The sequence below is a fragment of the Elgaria multicarinata genome, chromosome 5 (genome assembly GCF_023053635.1).
Source record: "Elgaria multicarinata webbii isolate HBS135686 ecotype San Diego chromosome 5, rElgMul1.1.pri, whole genome shotgun sequence".
In the NCBI taxonomy this organism is placed as follows: Eukaryota; Metazoa; Chordata; class Lepidosauria; order Squamata; family Anguidae; genus Elgaria; species Elgaria multicarinata.
Window position 1 is genome coordinate 67909170 of NC_086175.1, and position 18807 is coordinate 67927976.

General features: G+C 42.1%; 1 protein-coding gene across 1 annotated transcript in view; it reads right to left on the reverse strand.

Moving 5' to 3' along the window:
* Window positions 1–5687: 5687 nt before the first annotated feature.
* NDP (norrin cystine knot growth factor NDP) overlaps window positions 5688–18807 on the reverse strand; it is a 32400-nt gene continuing 19280 nt past the window's right edge. Inside the window, exons 2-3 of the mRNA XM_063127549.1 lie at window positions 9473–9807; window positions 5688–5984 (exon numbers count right to left, since the gene is read on the reverse strand). Coding sequence (XP_062983619.1) covers window positions 5757–5984; window positions 9473–9646 — 402 coding nt within the window. The 5' untranslated portion in view covers window positions 9647–9807 and the 3' untranslated portion in view covers window positions 5688–5756. The remainder of the gene's footprint in view (window positions 5985–9472; window positions 9808–18807) is intronic.

Consider the following 18807-nt stretch of genomic DNA (forward strand, 5'->3'; position numbering starts at 1 on the left):
GCTTGGCCCCCACAACATTCCAAACTCCCACTAAATCGTTCATTTATCTCACTGAAAGTTAACCATCTTGTTGCTGAGGACATTACCACAAATCTCATCAGTGTTAAACTGTATCACATTGGATAAGAGGTAAGGAGGCAGAAGAAACGGCTATCAACAAGTTATGTGAGCTGGAAGGAAAGGAGGAGGCTGAGAGTGGATTCACACAACCAGTTTTCTCATGCTATAAAATGATTTATTTCTCAGATCCCACACAGAACCAGGCCAGGGGAAGGGATCAGCATACATTCAGATCCTGGGGCAAGGTGGATTCAGCAAATGGCATTTTAGGGACTTGCCCTGATTGTGTTTACGCAAACTCATCAGGGTGTGTATTAGATTCTTCACAGGAGGTAGTTCTGAAATGACTGGAGGGGAAAAGTGATGTCTTAAATTGGGGAGACAGGTGGAATATTACACAATATGATACGGGAATGTTACAAATGTATCTTCAACTTCAGAATGCACAAAATATATGACAGCTATATAATGAATCTCTATAACAATGGGAGCTCACTAGCCCTGCACACACAATCACAGTGTGGTTAACAAGACATGGTGGCTTGTTAACCCCACTGCGTGTGCAGGTCACATTCCAGCCAGATTTCCTTAATTACCTTCACTGGTGCAGCTTGCCATGTCATCCTAACCTGGGCAGCGTGGCTTGTTTGAGGGGTCAGCAACCCTCAAGTAACCCATGAGCTGTTGTTGGCTTATTTGAGGGTTGCTGCCTCCAGGAAGTTCCTATGCAAAGACTCCTGGAAGATTCACTTGAATCCTTGTGGTTTCTAACAATGAATCACTGCCTCTTGTTTTAAATTAGTTTCTTTTCTATTTTATATGAATTAATTTTATTAGTTTGATTAATTCCAGCTCAACGTCACACTTGGTCTTGGTAACAATAGGTAGTGATGGATAAGCAGGTAGGGAAGCATGAAGCATTCTGTAATCAACAGGAATCTAGATTTTTAAAAAGCTAAATAAGGGAAACTTCCTTGTCTTTCCTGACCCAAGCCAACATCTATCCGTTCTCATAGAAGGGAAAGTAACAGTGGCATCAAAACTAGGTTTCGTTTCCAAATATGTGAACATGTGCATGAGGGCCATGAAATGCCAACTGGAAAATGCTCTTTCATGCCCCTACTTAGACTCAGGCACATATGGTGGTCTTTATTGAGTCAATGGGCCTTTCACACAAACCCTCTAGAGAACTTCTGAGCCTCTCATTAGCCCTATGCAGTCATTCCTAATGTGCGTAAACGTTACATGTTAAGAGGGGGAGAGCAGGGCTGGCACCAACTTCTAACTGGCCATCAGCATAGTGCTGCCCATGGTTCCTCATTGTCACTGCACCCTGCACTGCCAAAGCCCTCACCTGCCTGCCCACTGAAGCTGCCCATCCACACCCTATGTCCATTTGCATGCATGCACTAATGCACAGCCAATGAGGGAGCTATTTTGAACAATTTTATGACCATCCACATAATTCTAGGCTACAAGTGTTTCAGAAACTCTGTAGAGAAAGGTTTTTTAAAATAAATAAATAAATAAATCATTTTTTTCAAATTAGCAGTGTAATACTTTTTATTTAAGTGCTATTTCATAAAGATTTAAATAGTTCATGATTCTATGGAATCTGTTCAACTTGGGAAAAGCCAGTCCGCTGCAGATTTGTGGGTTGGATCTATATAATAAGAAGATGATCACAATTATTCTGTAAGTGCAAGGGACGGAATCCTTGAGAGCATATTAATAAGACACAAAACATCTTTTATGTGTCCTGTGGTGATAATAGCTCTGGTGCTGTAGTATTAAAGTGAATATGGAAACTCACAGAGTCCAAGTTCTTTTGTCTTACAGTATTATTATTTTTCTAAGTTGGTTCTGGAGAGAGAGAGAGAGAGAGAGAGAGAGAGAGAGAGAGAGAGAGAGAGAGAGAGAGAGAGAGAGATTCTTTAAATCCCCCTTCTCTTTTTACGAGAGAGTGAGGGCACGCACATGAACAGCACAACCATATGTTTTTCTATTATGCATCATTGTTCAGTTCTTTACTTCCTCGGATGGAAAGATTATTGATATACATTAAGTTCGTGAAATGCCATAAGGGCGGGTGAGAAAAGGACGAAGATGCTGAATGCAGCAGTTGGCATAGATAAATAGTATTGCTACAACGTTTAATAAGACATTCCACTTTCGCAGGTAATATTTTTCAGCTACTGGAACAGTTTTAAGAACACCCACTACGACCCCAGGCTACTCGAGTTTCAGAATATATGCATGGGTCAAATATGGGATAGCTTGCGTTAGTTATTGTGAAAGTGTAAATTAATTGTTCTAGATGGTATGGGTGTGGAAATGATAATCTTGGAGTCAGGCATTAGACTGGAAATTGAAGACATTTGGATTTGATTCTATGATCACGAAGAACTGTAAAATTTAATGTTCTTGAACCATGGAAACTTGAGGTTGGCAACTACTCCCCTTGCTGCTGCAACATAATCCCAGTTCAAAATACGAGCTGCTTAATACCCTGCTCTTTTTTGTGGTGGAAGGGGGAACCTGGATACAGTGATCTTCACACACTCCCTGATTAACTGTGGGACACCTAACCCATGTAGAATTCTCACAATATTAATCATGATCAGTAGGAACTAATTGACTTGTATTCTGACAACTTGGATTCAGAGGACTTTTTATGTTTATTGTTCTTGGTTGACAGTTTTGTAATTTGAAACAATTGCCAATAGCCTCTTCAGCATTTTGCAGGAAGTGCTCATTAAAGGAAGGGAAATTAACAGAGTAGATAAAATATGAGCTGTTAACTGGAGTTCACCATTAACCTGCCTTTTTCCATCCGTAAATAGGAGCAACAGTACGACTCTATGATATAGCTTTTATATGAAGGCATAGAAATTGAGAAACCCATCCAGGGGTGGGCAGAGGTTGGACTGCAGCCCCATCATCCCTGACCATTGCTCATGCTCATTGGGGCTAATGGGAATTAGAATCCAACAATATCTGGAGGGCCACATTTTCCACTCCTACCATAGACATTACATGTTCGTACCTGCATGTCAGCTATATCCATAACATAAATAAGCAGTATGCAAAGGAAACACAAAAATAACATGTTCAAAATATATTCACAGGGGTGAAGGAAAGATCAGTCAAAATGAAGCAATGTATATCTATCTATGATGACCTAATGTTCTTCATGTTTCTGCCATGAATGATATCGTGTCTGTGAATTTAGCGGCAGAAAGCAGCCCACACCTGCCACTAATCTCCATTTTCTTTGGTTTATTGATGGAAAGCCAATAGCAAAGAACTTTGGCGTTCCCTGGATGATCACAATTATGGGCATGTAGGTCATAAAGCTGCTTGGCTACAAATCCATTGGGCCATTTCATTTGTTGTTTTCATTAGCCAGGCAACCATTCCCCAAGAGACACAAGGGACCCCTTCAGTGTGTTTAATGGAATCTCTGTGATGTAATTGTCAAAATCCTAGTTGCTATATATGGCAATTATTCCAGACAGATTAGATGACATAGAACAGATGGGCTGCTTGCCTGCTCACTTCTAGCCCCCATCTTTACTTCTTCTTTTTTTCATATTTAGCATTGTGCAGTAAAACTGTTCTAACCATATTAGTAGAGCTGCAATTCTTATAACTTAATACAAGTGATTGGCAGCAGAGGCTGGTGGCTCCGATGTCAGTGGGGCAGTGAATCTGCTCTCGGTTTCAGTGAGAACCATTCAGAACCAGTGCACCTTGGATAGCTCATTTAGAGTTCTGAATGGTTCTGACTGAAACCCAGAGCTTTATCACACCAGCGTTATACTGTGTAATCACTACGAATTGCGTGCAAAGGACTCAGAAGTTTTCCACCTTCTAATCTGCTTTGATTGTGAAGTACTCCCATGCATCCTGCCTTAATTGTGCAATAAAGCAGAAAGACTCACCTTATCTAGCCACTACTTTTTGAGCGTATCTTCTGAGCCGCTGCTGGGGTGCAGGAGCAGGTTTTAAAAGAAATGCTTACATTTGCATAAGCGTTAAAGATAAAGACACCAAAATTGGCACAGTAATAGATATTAGGGAGAGCTTTAAGCATACCAAATTTGAATTGGATTGGTTCATCCGTTGATTTTTTAATGATTTTTTTTTACATTTCCCCCTTTAAACCCATTTCCTGGTATGCAAAGGATCTAGCCCTCGGCAGCAACAACAACAACAGCGACAGCTTAGTGCTATGGGGATAATTCGAGGGAAGCAGGTACATGGGATGAAGCTACCAGATTGGATTCACAGGCTTACTGGCATCAGAGCTACCAGCCTCCACCAGTATTTGTGGGATGAGGTTGAAATTGAAGAATTCCTTCTTCGTATGGTAGATCTATTTGGGTTTCTCTGAAGGTAAAGAAACTGGTTAATTGTTCTGAAGGACACACCGCCATCCAAGGTGCTCTTTAGTAGCGACGAAAGCTCAAATCAACTACCAAAAGCTAGGCATAGAAAGGTTCTACAATCTATGACTGCAATGTCTTAGCCAGCTCTTGCTCTTACAAGAACTATCTGACAACCTTTGAGATAAGAATTTTGATTCCGCCACATTTCTACTGTGTATAATTCTCTTTTGTGACATTTGATTTCATCTCCATCTTGAAGCAGGAATTTATATTGACTGGAGGATGTCAAGATACATGAATACAGCTAAAGATGCGGGTGGTCTCCACTGAAAAGTATTGTGTTTAAAATGATAGCAGGTGGCATGAAAGTACATATAATCTGCAATCACTGTTTCACACATGTCAGAAATCAGTCAATATTCCACTTACCAAGTGATGAACATCCTTAAAAGAAACTTGTGTTTAAACGTGTACCTGTATTTGAATAAGGCCAACTATTGTCATTTTGGAAGCTGCGGACCATGCATATTATAACGTATAAATAATATTAACGAAGAACCCTTAAAGAGAAACCCAGCTGAAGATGACTGTTTCCCAAATTTCAGCCCTTGACTGTTAATATGTCTTCCCAACATTGTAGGAGCGGCACTAGTAGTTCATAAATTTTCTGTTATTTATTTTGTAACTGCACCTAAATCACAATCAATTGTCCAGCACTGGGTTGCCAGACCAGATAAAATGTAACTCTTGCCATCAACACAGTCCATTTTCAAGGGCAATATAAACTAAAGGGGCATATTTAGAAGATACAATAGACTTCTTTATACACAGGCATGGAGTCTTTCTCTTCTGCTAGAATAAAACATTTCCCACATAACGGCATCCATGGTACATATTCTACATGTCTTTAGTTTCTTAGGTTATTGACCGGACACTCAAAGGAAGAGCCATAATTCTTCATTGGCCCTTATTCGGGATTAAAGGGCTGCAGAAACAGAAGAGCTACCCAAAGTATCTTTCCAGTAAAATTACATTCCTGAAAACCAGTGCCGCCCCACCGCTACCATCGCAAGAGTTTTCATCCTCAGCATAGATATACATTCTGATGTGGGCTTCATCATTTGGCACCTTCCCAAGCATCGTTGTGGTTCACTCTCCGTAGCTCTCAAATGAGATCCATGTTAATGACCCTTGGTGGTGTCAGAACGGCACTTGACACGCTGTCGAAAGGGCTGTCCTTGCATCTGGGAGTTCTGCTGCAGAGCATGTGTCCCTCCCGCTCTTTCTGCTGCAGCAGGTTCACCCCTAGGAGTTGCATTCCTCACAATGGCAGGAGAGAATATAACGGTAGGTGGCGGTGAGCCTCATGCCGCCCGAGCAGCGCAGTCGCATGGCCTTCAGCTTTGACGTCTGTGGCCGGCAGCAGTGGCACGTGGATCGGAAGGGCTGTTTTAGGACTGTACTGAAGGACACCATTGGCTCAGAGCGTGACGTTTGAGTGCAACGTCCCTCACAGCGAGCCAGTAGGACCATCTGCAAAGGAAGGAGAGGAAAGAGTCAGGAACATAGCAGGGAGAAAAAAGAATCAGGAAGGTAGTCGTGGAATAAGGCAGATTTGGGATTTGGAAAGGCAAATTCCATGTTGGGCATAATTAGGAAAGGAGTCAAAAACAAAACTGACAATATTATACGACCCAAATTGATACAAATCTATGGTGTGACCATACTTGGACTACTATGCACAGTTTTGGCCACCACACCACACCTAGAGTTGGGAAAGGTGCAGAAAAGGGCAACCAAAATGGGCAAGGAACTGGAGCAACTACCCCACAAGGAAAGGTTACAAAATCTGGGGCTTTTTAGCTTAGAAAAATGGTGAGTAAGGGGTGATGTGATAGAGGTGAACAAAATTATGCATGGTGTGGCGAAAGTGGATAGGGGGACATTTTTCTCCCACTCTCATAATACTAGAACCTGGTGTTATCCCATTAAGCTGATTGGTGGCAAATTCAGGATAGATAAAAGAAGTACTTTTTGGCACAGCGCAATGTCAAACAATGGAATTTGCTACAAGATGTAATGATAGCCACCAACTTGAATGGCTTTAAAAGAGGATTAGAGAAGGCTGTCAGTGGCTACTAGTCCTGATGGCGACATGCTACCTCTAGTAGCATATAGGAGTGATGCCAGTGTTGGGAGATATCAGGTGCCACTGTGTTGTTGTTGTTGTTGTTGTTGTTGTTGTTGTTGTTGTTGTTAAAGCCAGAGATTTTACTGTTCTAAAAAGAAGCTCTCATTATTTAACTGGAAGTGTGACATATTGATCTCACAATTTTTAAAGAGTATCTTTGAAATGCTTAGGTAGAATGAAGATCCACAGCGTACATGTATCTTGGATATATGTCCAAGATTAAATGGCAAAAATGTTATGATTACTTTGCACACCTCCTAATGTTAGGATGAGTAATAAAGGGACATATAGGTGCTCCTGTGAAATAATCACATGTGGATTGAAATTTAGGGTAGAGTGGGCTGGGGGGTGGGTGGGACTGCCCTCTACCTAAATGGGGCTGAAGGTCAGTGGTAGAGCTCTTGTTTTGCATGCAAAAGGTCCCAGGTTCAATCCCTGGCATCTCAAGGTAGAGTTTGGAATCCTCAGAGACCTGCAGTCAGTCAGCCAGTGATCCAACCTGGAATAAGGCAGGTTCTTACACTATGTTCTTACACTCTTGATAGTAAAATCCAGGTAAAAATATGCCAGTTGCGTTTACCATGGATATGAGATTTATCCACATACATCTTCCTTTCATGACTGCTTCAGCCCCAGTTTGCATTTGAGCCAAAAGCAGGAAATGTGATTTACATATGGTTTCAAGTGATTTTTGGCCAACCTTTCGTTTTCATTTTGGAACACAAGAAAATGCCAAAAAAGAGTGTTTTTTGTTTGAAATGTTGTGCTTGGAAAAAATCAGTACGGTTTAATAGCAGCTGTCGGGTTTTCTGCTGCATACTATTAGATGGGGAAGAGGGGAAGGGAAGAAAGTGAGAGACCCGTCGACCGCAGCTCTGGCACCTGCTGCCATTGCTGACCGTTTCTCCTTGCCCTGGTTTTCCCTGCAAAAGCTAACTGCCAAGTGTGCATAAAAACTAGACCCCCAACAATCTTCTAGCAGCAGGACTTGATCTACTGGTGCTATTTCACTGGAGATAACAGCAGGGGGATGCCCTCTGAGGGTATTCCTCTAGAGACTGGACTTGGAGCCTAAGTCAAGAGGAGGAATCCCAAGAGGTTGTGTAGGCTGGATTAGGGTATTCCACAAGCCAGATCAGGCTATCAGGCCAGACTTAAGTGATCCTGAAAATATTTCCTCTTTAGCTAATGTGATTGTGATCACACCAAGTCCTTAAAGAGGGTAAGGACTTCAAGCTACACTTCTATACACATTTACCAGGGAATTGAGTTACAGTAAACTCAATGAGTCCTATTTTTCAGTAGACATGGATAGGATTGCACTGTAAAGGAGCTATTTATTTAAGGGAGGTGTTTATTATGGGTGGGTAAAAGCTTCAGCATTTAAAAATAAATCTTGTCATTCAAGTCCCAGAAGTCCCTGCCAGCATGGTCAATGGTCAGGAATGCTGAGGGGGGGTATTCCAAAACATCTGGAGGTCTACTTTCTTCCCACCCCTGTCTAAGGGCACAATCCAATGGCCCTTAGGAGGACATTTTAGGGGCCATGAGATACTGCCGATGCTCATCTCAATGGTTGAAGAAGGAGGTTCATCACCAGAGGCCTCCTCACTGAAGTGACAGAAAACTCCACTGCCATCTGGAAAAGTGTGGCAAATTTTCCTGTTTTAGTTGCATGTATTCATTGTTTACTCACAATCAGTTCAATGTCTGATTACAGCTGGTGAACATGTGGCCGTTTTTATATAGGTTATGGGTATTACGTTTAAGAACATAAGAACATCAAACCAAGGACCCATCTAGTCCAGCATTCTGTTCACACAGTGGTCAACCAGCTGTCTATGGGAAACCCACAGGAAGGACATGAATGCTAAAACACCCTCCAGCCTAAGTTTCCCAGCAATCAGTGCACGTAAGTATGTTGCCTCTGATACTGGAGGTACATTTATAAATGTGTGTGTAAGTGTGTTTTGCAGTCACATTTTCAAATGCATCTCTGCAAACATAGAGACTCCAGGCCAACACGATCTAGTCTGAATCCCACACAGACAATGCAAACCCTTCTTCCAAGAATGGGCTCGTGCAGCCACCTCATTCCCCTGCACTCCCTATGTATACCCTAAGTCCATTCCAGAGGGTTCCCCAACCCTTCAGAGGAGATTTTGAAGAGGGGAGGAGAAATCTGTTCCGCTAATGGTCTCCTTTCCAGTAGCAGATGACTAGCGTTGGATCCAACACTGACTGTTTTATTTTTAAAGATGAAAGTTGGACTTCTCAAGAATCTATTTGGAGCTTTACAAAACCATATTGGGACAAACCTTATTTTGACTGCTTCTCCTGTAGGGGCAGCCATCTTTGTGTACATGATTGGTTACAGCATCAGTTTTCTGGAACCATGACAATTTGATTTTCAGCTTGAGTACATGTGATATATGGTGCTCTTGGCTTCAGGATATTCAGGGCATCAGATTTCTCTTAGTTCAGAAGCAATCAGAGATGTCTGAAGAAGTTCACTTAAATGCCAAGAATGCTATCTTCTATTTCCCAAGGTCTAAAGAAATCTGTGATATCAGCCTCATGTTGGAATGGAAGTATGAAGATTCCAAAACTGCCCCCAAGTGGTGAGAAAATATCACCAAAACACCTCTGAGGTCAACATCTTTGACAGCAACCTTATGTTGGAAAAAGAGTGTGAAAGTTAGAGAATAGAACTAGCCCTCAATTTGGTTTTACAAAACAACATGGTCTCCTCTTGCATTAGATTGTTTGGGGTTGTTTACGGTGCCTGCATAAATGTATCAAATGTCGAGAGGTTTTTAGTGGTGCTTACCTTTGAACTGCACTTGTACAAAGGGTGGCTGATGGAATCAACATAATGATGCCTCATGCAGCGGCCCGGGTCCGAATCCATCATGAAGCTACTGTCCTTTTTACTGTCTGCATCTCCCATTACCACCAGAAGGGACAGCATGGAAATCGAAATGGCCAGGACATGATTTCCCATCGTTAGAGAGCTTCTCAGGAATAACAGTAGAGGGAGGCAGAGTATCAAAAGCACTCTAAAGACCAAAATGGACAGTCTGTTTGAAGTCTCTGGGTTGTCATTGCTAGTTTTGGGTTAGACATTTGTTGAGGTTATAATCCATCAAAACGTCTCCTGCATGGCTGGAATGAATGAATGAATAAATAAATAAATAAATAAATATGATCTTCAACAACAAGAATAACAACAATTGCCTCTAGAGGAAAATAGGCATAAATAACACGGCTGAAAAGAATGATGTTAGCCAAGAAATACTACTGAGCAAACATTGTCTCACAGTAGGTATAGTGAAAGAACAGGTCAGTGCCTTCTATCAATGCTTTAATAATGAGGATATTAGATTTTAATGTTGCAAGAAATGTTTTCATGCAATAAAAGTCTCTGGTGGGGTTTAATTCAATGTGAATTATTGAGCAATGCACCTGAAAATTTCTGAACATTAAAATGGCCCATGAAGTGCCAAAAGGTGTGTTTTAGGAGATTGCATAGAGTTATTGTTGCATTGAATAATGTCTTCTTTATTGATAAATTGTAAGCCGCTCCAAGAGCCTTTTGGCTGAGGTGTGGGATAAAAATACTCTAAAATGAATGAATGAATGAATGAATGAATGAATGAATAAATAAATAAATAAATAAATAAATAAATAAATAAATAAATAAATAAATAAATAAAGATGGAATTTGGGGCTCAGAGAAGAAGAGGAGATGAATTCATTGGATACATCCCTTTCCCTAGAGATCAGCCTAACTAATAAGTGACTGTCCATACTTGCTGGTATGGGGAAATGTGCCCACTGAAATGTACTGGAATTTATGGAACTTATGTGGACATAGTTTTTATTTATATTAGTTTTATTCCAAGAAGAAGAAGAAGAAGAAGAAGAAGAAGAAGAAGAAGAAGAAGAAGAAGAAGAATCTTACAATCAATCAGTAAATAAGACAGTCCCTGCCTGCAGGCTTACAGTCTAAAAAAGACACAGCACACAAGGAAAAAGGGAAAGAATGAGTTCGGCCACAGCATGAAGAACTTCATCAGGAGGGCTTTAAACTGAATCTTACAGGGGTGGGAGACGTAAATTTTGAGGCAACAATGGATGAAGGCCAATGCACCACAGTACAGAGAACAGCTCCAACAGTGTCCCAAAATAGTGTCTGCAAAAAGGTAGGAACAAAGCCAGACTATAAAACACATGGTCTTCGATGTCTATATACTAATGCCCAGAGCATGGGAAACAAACAGAATGAACTTGAACTCTTATTACATGAAGGCAAATACGACTTGATAGGTATAACTGAAACTTGGTGGGATGACTCCCATGACTGGAATATAGCAATTGAAGGATATAACTTGTTCAAAAAGAACAGAAGAAATAGAAAGGGAGGTGGAGTTGCACTATATGTTAAAAATACCTATCCCTGCACAGAAATACAGGCGGATGAGACTGGGAGCCCCGTCGAGAGCGTATGGATTAAAATAAATGGGGCTAGGAATAAAAAGAATATGATAATCGGAGTCTACTACTGACCACCCAATCAAGGAGAAGACGAGGACAAAACTTTTGAGAAACAAATTGCCAGTGTTTCAAGGAAGTGTGATATACTAGTGATGGGGGACTTCAATTACCCTGATATCTGTTGGGAGACCATTACTGCCAAAAGCGGCCCTTCCTTTCTCCTACACAAAGTGGTGGAAGGAACTAGAGGATCGGCAATCCTTGACTTGTTACTGACCAATAGGGATGACTTAGTGGATAAAGTGGCAGTTACGGGAACTCTGGGGGAAAGTGACCACATCATACTTCAATTCTTGATTATGAAGGAGACAAAAGTCGAGCGTAGCCATACACCTACTCTGGATTTTAGGAAAGCTGATTTTAATAAACTCAGAACTATAATAAGTAAGGTCCCGTGGCAAGTGAGCCTAATGAGAAAAGGAGTGCAGGATGGGTGGGAGTATTTAAAAAATGAAATTTTAAAGGCACAGTTACAAACAATTCCAACAAGGAGAAAAGATAGAAGACAACAGAGGAAACCAATGTGGCTCCACAAAAAGCTTAGAGATGACCTGAAAACAAAAAAGGATACATATAGGAAGTGGAAGGAAGGCCAGGCTACAAAAGAAGAGTACAAACAAGTGGCACAGAAGTGCCGAAATGGCGTCAGGAAGGCTAAAGCTGTGAATGAGCTGAGATTAGTGAGGGATGCTAAAAGCAATAAAAAGGCTTTCTTCAGATACGTGAGTAGTAAAAGACAGAGGAAAGAAATGGTGGTTCAACTGCTTAATGAGGATGGCAAATTGATAACAGACGACAAAGAAAAGGCTGAAATGCTCAATTCCTACTTTGCCTCGGTCTTCTCCCAAAAGCGGGTCTATGACCCCCCTGGAAAAAGTGAAGCAGAAGTTGAGGGGGCAGGATTGCAGTTTGAGATTGATAAACAAATGGTCAAAGAACACCTAATTTCCTTGAATGAGTTTAAATCTCCAGGGCCCGATGAACTGCATCCAAGAGTAATGAAGGAGCTAGCAGAAGAACTCTCAGAACCTTTGTCTATTATCTTTGCAAAATTATGGAAGACGGGTGAGGTGCCAGACGACTGGAGGAGGGCTAACGTTGTCCCTATCTTCAAAAAGGGCAAAAAGGAGGAACCTGGGAACTACAGACCAGTCAGTCTGACATCCATCCTGGGGAAAATTCTGGAGCAGATTATAAAGAAGTCAATCTGTAAACACCTTGAAATCAATGCAGTGATTACTAGAAGCCAACATGGATTTGTCAGGAACAAATCCTGTCAGACTAATTTGATCTCGTTTTTTGATAGGATAACCTCCCTTGTGGACTGTGGGAATGCTGTGGATGTCATATATCTTGACTTCAGCAAAGCTTTTGACAAAGTACCACATGACATTCTGATTAACAAACTAGCTAAAAGTGGGCTAGATGGAACAACTATTAGGTGGATCCACAGCTGGCTACAGAATCGGACTCAAAGAGTACTTATCAATGGAACCTTCTCAAACTGGGGAGAGGCAACGAGTGGGGTACCACAGGGCACAGTCCTGGGCCCAGTGCTCTTCAACATTTTTATTAATGATTTGGACAAGGAGGTGCAGGGAACGCTGATCAAATTTGCAGATGACACAAAATTGGGTGGGATAGCTAATACCCTGGAAGACAGAAACAAACTTCAAAGTGATCTTGATAGGCTGGAGTGCTGGGCTCAAAACAACAGAATGAAATTTAATACGGATAAATGGCAAGTTCTACATTTCGGGAATAGAAACCAAATGCACAGTTACAAGATGGGGGACACTTGGCTCAGCAATACTACGAACGAGAAAGATCTTGGAATTGTTGTAGATCACAAGCTGAATATGAGCCAACAGTGCGATATGGCTGCAAGAAAGGCAAATGCTATTTTGGGCTGCATTAATAGAAGTATAGCTTCCAAATCACATGAGGTACTGGTTCCTCTCTCTTCGGCCCTGGTTAGGCCTCATCTAGAGTATTGTGTCCAGTTCTGGGCTCCACAATCCAAGAAGGACGCAGACAAGCTGGAGCGTGTTCAGAAGAGGGCAACCAGGATGATCAGAGGTCTAGAAACAAAGCCCTATGAAGAGAGACTGAAAGAACTGGGCATGTTTAGCCTGGAGAAGAGAAGATTGAGGGGAGACATGATAGCACTCTTCAAATACTTAAAAGGTTGTCACACAGAGGAGGGCCAGGATCTCTTCTCGATCCTCCCAGAGTGCAGGACACGGAATAACAGGCTCAAGTTAAAGGAAGCCAGATTCCGGCTGGACATCAGGAAAAACTTCCTGACTGTTCGAGCAGTGCGACGGTGGAATCAGTTACCTAGGGAGGTTGTGGGCTCTCCCACACTAGAGGCCTTCAAGAGGCAGCTGGACAACCATCTGTCAGGGATGCTTTAGGGTGGATTCCTGCATTGAGCAGGGGGTTGGACTTGATGGCCTTGTAGGCCCCTTCCAACTCTGCTATTCTATGATTCTATGATTCTATGAGGGAAGAGAAAAAAATTAGACAGACCTTCAGCAGGGCTGGTGGAGTAACACATGCACAGACAGAAAGAAATAGAGATGAGAAAGAGAAGTGGGGAGCTACAGACAACATGCAACTTTTTCTTGCATTCATAGGTAGGAGGGCACCCATGATGAAAGAACCCCGATATGAAATGATCTCTGAATGAGACTTTATTATTAATAGGTTCTATTATCAAATGAAGTACACACACAGTAAGATAAACCTTTTCAATCTCAGAGAAGTGACAACAACTGCTCATTTGTCTGTTCTGATTTGTTCAAGTATATTCAAATGTTCATTCACTTGCATCAAACCTAAAAGAAAAAACCAAACCCCAAATCCAGCCTAAGTAGCTCTCACAAATAACCCTAACAGTGCAATCCTGATCATATCCACTCAGACGTAAGTTCCTTTGAGCTCAGTAGGTCCCATCCCGAGGAAAGCATGTATAGGATTGCAGAATAAAAGCCGCATCAAAATGATTTAAGTTGAACTAGGATACAATTGTATAAAGTCTAAATGTTGACGTTTCATAAAATGATGAGGACAAGGAACAAAGTCTCCTGCGATTCCTGGTCTTGACAACTGGCATTTGGCAATCTGAAGCTCTTAAAGCTAAATGAATATATGTCCTGCTGAACCAGGTATTTATTCACTGGGCATGTCTACACCATGCATATATCCTGGGGTCATCTCTAGGTCATCCCTGTTCATCCAAAGGATGCACAGGGGATCCCGGGATCAAGCAGGGACAACCAGAGACTTTCCGCAGGATAACTGGGACTGTGGATTTCCTGGTTTTTCCGCTGTCCTGGGACACCCCTGAGGACCACAGGCAGTGTGGCGCCTGTTCCCGGATTCATCCCTTCTTCCCCGTGACTAGTGGGGCTCCTCAAATGGGCACAGAGCTGTAGGGGGGCTCCATGCCCGTTGGGGTTAGGGGGCAGCTTTTTTGCCATACCTGGGATGGCTCTCAGCAGTTTTCAGAAGGGTTTTTGTTTTTAAAAAACGTACTTTTGGTTCAGGATTGCACCCATGCCATTGCGCAATTGTGCAGACGTCCCTGTGTTTACACAAAAAAAGAAAAAGAAGAACACCGTGCTGGATGACTCGCTTCTGTTTAGACCTTGGGGGACGATCCTGGAAGTGGAAAGGCCTGTGATCGTGCCTCCCCACCCCCGGAAGGCCTGCAGGTATAGACATGCCCACTGAGAGATATTTGACATTATTCCTATGATATGTACATACACAGGAACCACTTGATAGAATAGCAAGAGCTGCTGATCTTGCAGTTTCAGCTCTGCCAGTAAACTGATCAAGTTCATTTTCCATTAGCATATGAGGTCTGTCATTTCTCCCAGGCCAATCAGCCAACCTGAAAGAAGGCTCCCTCTCCCCAGTCCATTATGCAAGGACAAAGAGGGCTGCCTCCCCCTGCTCCAGCTGCTACCTGTCTCCACTGCTTTCCTTGCCCGCACTCATGTCATCAGATCTGAGCATCTCTATCTCTCTCATAGCAAGCTGAAGCCTGAGCACTCTAACTATGAGAAGGACTATAGATGATGGACTGATATTTGAGCTCACCAAGATTCTCCAACCATCAGCTCGCTACTCACTTCTCCTCAATTTGCACTCAAGTCTGTGTTCGTTGTTTGTTTTGTGCGAATGGGGAAACTGGACGAAATGAATAGCTATCAAACAGGAAGATTTCACATACAATTCCCAAATTTGCACAAATTTCCAACAAAATTAAACAAAAAACCCAAACCTCAATCCATAGACTAAAGTGTGGGGGATTTAAAATGTGTGCATTTTGAGAGTTATGTATTTTGAGAACACAGTACATTTTGAGAGAATTGCACATTTTGCAAATGTGAAGGCAAGTTCAGGAATTTTCAGAGAAAATGTGCTCCTGTTTGCGTTTGCATTTGGGAATTGCAAATGGGGCATCTTTGTGAGAGTTGCAAAATGAAACAAAATTCTCATACATCTCTAAGGAGAAATGTACAGGCTCCATGTGTGCTCAAGGTTATATTTTCAGTGCCTGAATGGCTGATCATCAATCAGTTACCATGGAGTTTAATGCAATATACAAAACGGAGGCATGGAGAAACAACTGGAAAAGTTTTTCTGAGGCTTTATAGCAGGAAAGATCAGAAAGTAGGTCTCTAGATGTTTTGGACTTCCTGACCATTGGCCATGCTTGGCAGGGGCTTCTGGTAGTTGAAGTCCAAAACATCTGGAGATCTACCTTCTGCCCACCCCTGCTTTATAGCTTTTGATCTTCTACCCTGGCAGTTCTGATGTCTAGGATGGTGTGGTTTGACTTCAGAGTTGAATGATCTTCTTACTTTTTTAAATAGGATGTTTGCGCTTTACTGATATGCTTTCACTTGACAAAGTAAGAATGCATGCCCAGCATACTTTTACTACACAAGACATACCTAATCATAGTCAAGTGATCCTAAGTATACACTCTTGATTAAGAACATGCCTTGCTAGATCGGATCCAGGGCCACTTAATCCCCCATTTTTGGCAAAAGGAACAGCAACCAGCAGGCACCAGCGGACCACAATCTACCTTCAACCCACTGCTTGGTCTAGGAGGTACACCATAGTTTGTAAGGCCCACATGGAGATGTAAGGCATTCTGCAAGTTCTTCCACACAGAGAGCAGTGGCAACATGGAGGCTTTTATAGGAAGACAGTCTGGCGTGATGGAGGCACAGAGTAGCATCAAAAATTAGCACATGGACAGATGGGTGTATAAAAGGGAGAACATGCATACAGAGTGGCCACTTATGAATCACCAAAAAAGAAAAGGAAAAGGAAATGCATCTTTATCTTTAAATCAAAATTGGACAGGACAAGCCTTTGAATCGGAAACACCTTCAAATAGAGGACTGTCGTCTGTAAACGAGGACACCTGGCCACCCTAGTACTCACTACTCAAGACTCAAATGCTCTTGTTCTTTCAAAAATTCCAGGCAGGACTCATGATTTTTATGTGAACCTGACAAAAGCTTTCCTCCTGTGGCTTACACAAAGGGGGCTGTGCCCATTATTGACCACCATTTTTATAAAACCCATTATTTTTTTAAAAAAACTGATTTAAAATGGAAAAGCTGTGTCTCTTCCCAAAACTTCCAAGTGTAAATATATTCTTTCATCGATTCTTTGCTAACCCTCTACTGTTCATTTATTTATTATTCATATGAAAGGCAGGGAAATCTTGCCTTCATGGCCAATCGTATAACCCAATCTTATAGCCACCAGTCCCAGTCCAAACCTAGGATGGCCATGTGTTCTACCTTCCAAAGGACAGTCTGCCATTTGACGACATCCTCTATTTCAGGAATAGGCAAGTGTTTGGGGCCTCAAGGGCTGCATCTGGGGCTGGGTGGTGAGTTGGAGGCTGTGCAGACAATCCTCTTTCCCCAAACCACCCACATTTCTGGGCACAGGGATGGTGAGGCTTAAAACTCCCTGCCCTGCCTGTGAAAATCGAAGGATGGGACCCTGACATTGCATTGATCTGCCTGGAGATAGCCAGAGTGTGAGGGATGTGAAAACCTCTCCCACCTACCCACCCCAGCAATTCCCCCAGCTATCACTGTTCCAGTGTTGGAAAGAGCAAAGATGGAGCAGAGGTCTTTACCCCATAGTCCAGCTGATGCCTGATCAGTTGGGTTGTGGGAAATAGTAGGTATGGCTTTCCTGGCTTTGCAGGCCACATGAAGAGCCCCAGGTTGCCCACATGTGGTGTATGGGAAGGGTTGTCCAGACCAACTCTGGTTTAAAGATCTAGAACCATACAAAGGGAGGGAGAGCAGAGATTTGAAGTGGCCCATCAGCAGATTGAGCAGGCACATGGGTCACTTTGTCACAATCTTCCCCACTATCATGAAATTCTTTTATTTCTATATTTGCATCTATACATTTATTATTATGGTTGTTGTTGTTGTATCCCACCATTTCATTTTATTTCATTCATTATATTTATTTATTTATTACACCTATATACCCTTCACCCCACCCCCCCATAGCCAGAGCTCTCTGGGCAGTTTACAGAAATTCTAAAATTGAGATAAAAACAAGTATACAAAATTTAAAAATTTAAAACACAGAACATACACACATAAAGCATTAACCCCCTATGTATTATTATGCACTACGCATAATATACTCAATGTACACCGTATTTCTTCGATTGTAAGACGCCATCGATTGTAAGATGTACACTAATTTCAATACCACCAACAGAAAAAGGAAAACCTAAGACACACCTGCGATTCTAAGACGCACCCCATTTTTTGAGATGTTTATATGGGGGGAAAAGTGCATCTTAGAATCAAAGAAATAGGGTATGTACCGTAATTAAATTACATTAAACGATGCACTTATTATGCAAAATGGTGCTCTGTTTTGCCCTCTTTGGGGTGGGGGGGGTGATGCATATGTGGCCACCCTACCCAAATTCCACTCACTGAGCTTTGTGGTCTGGGGATCTGCCTCCCACCTGCCTTTCCTGAAATGTCTTCAAGGTCACCGGCATCTGTTTGGGCCAAGATGCAGTGAAGCAGCTTGTGCCCCCCTTGCCCTGCTTTTGTCCCAATCACAGCTTGGTAGGGGAGGAGACGGACATGCCAGAACGCTGCGGAAGCCACTCTGCACATGCTCAGAGCAAGAGATAGACCTCAGGGTTATATAGAAACATTGTCAAGTTAATGGAGTGCTTCATGTCTGCTTGACTTTATGAAAGAAGCCTACAAGCCACCTTGAGTGCCATTTTGGGGGGGGGCGAGAAAAGCGGAGTACAAATCAAATCAATCAAAAAATACAACTCCCATCAAAAATAGTGGACAAATAGGTAAAATGTACTTAACAGTTAAAATTGTCTTCCAGTCCTTGGCAGGTGAGTTGCTCAGGGGAGAACAACAACGCAACTTCCTCTTTGTTTACTATGCAGTCCAGCCATATCTAAAACACTCATTTTCTTGGGAAGGGTTTTCGTTCATTTGATTGTTTGATTTGATTTTGCTGCTCTCATCAAGAAGCCAGCCAACCTGATACTAGATTGAG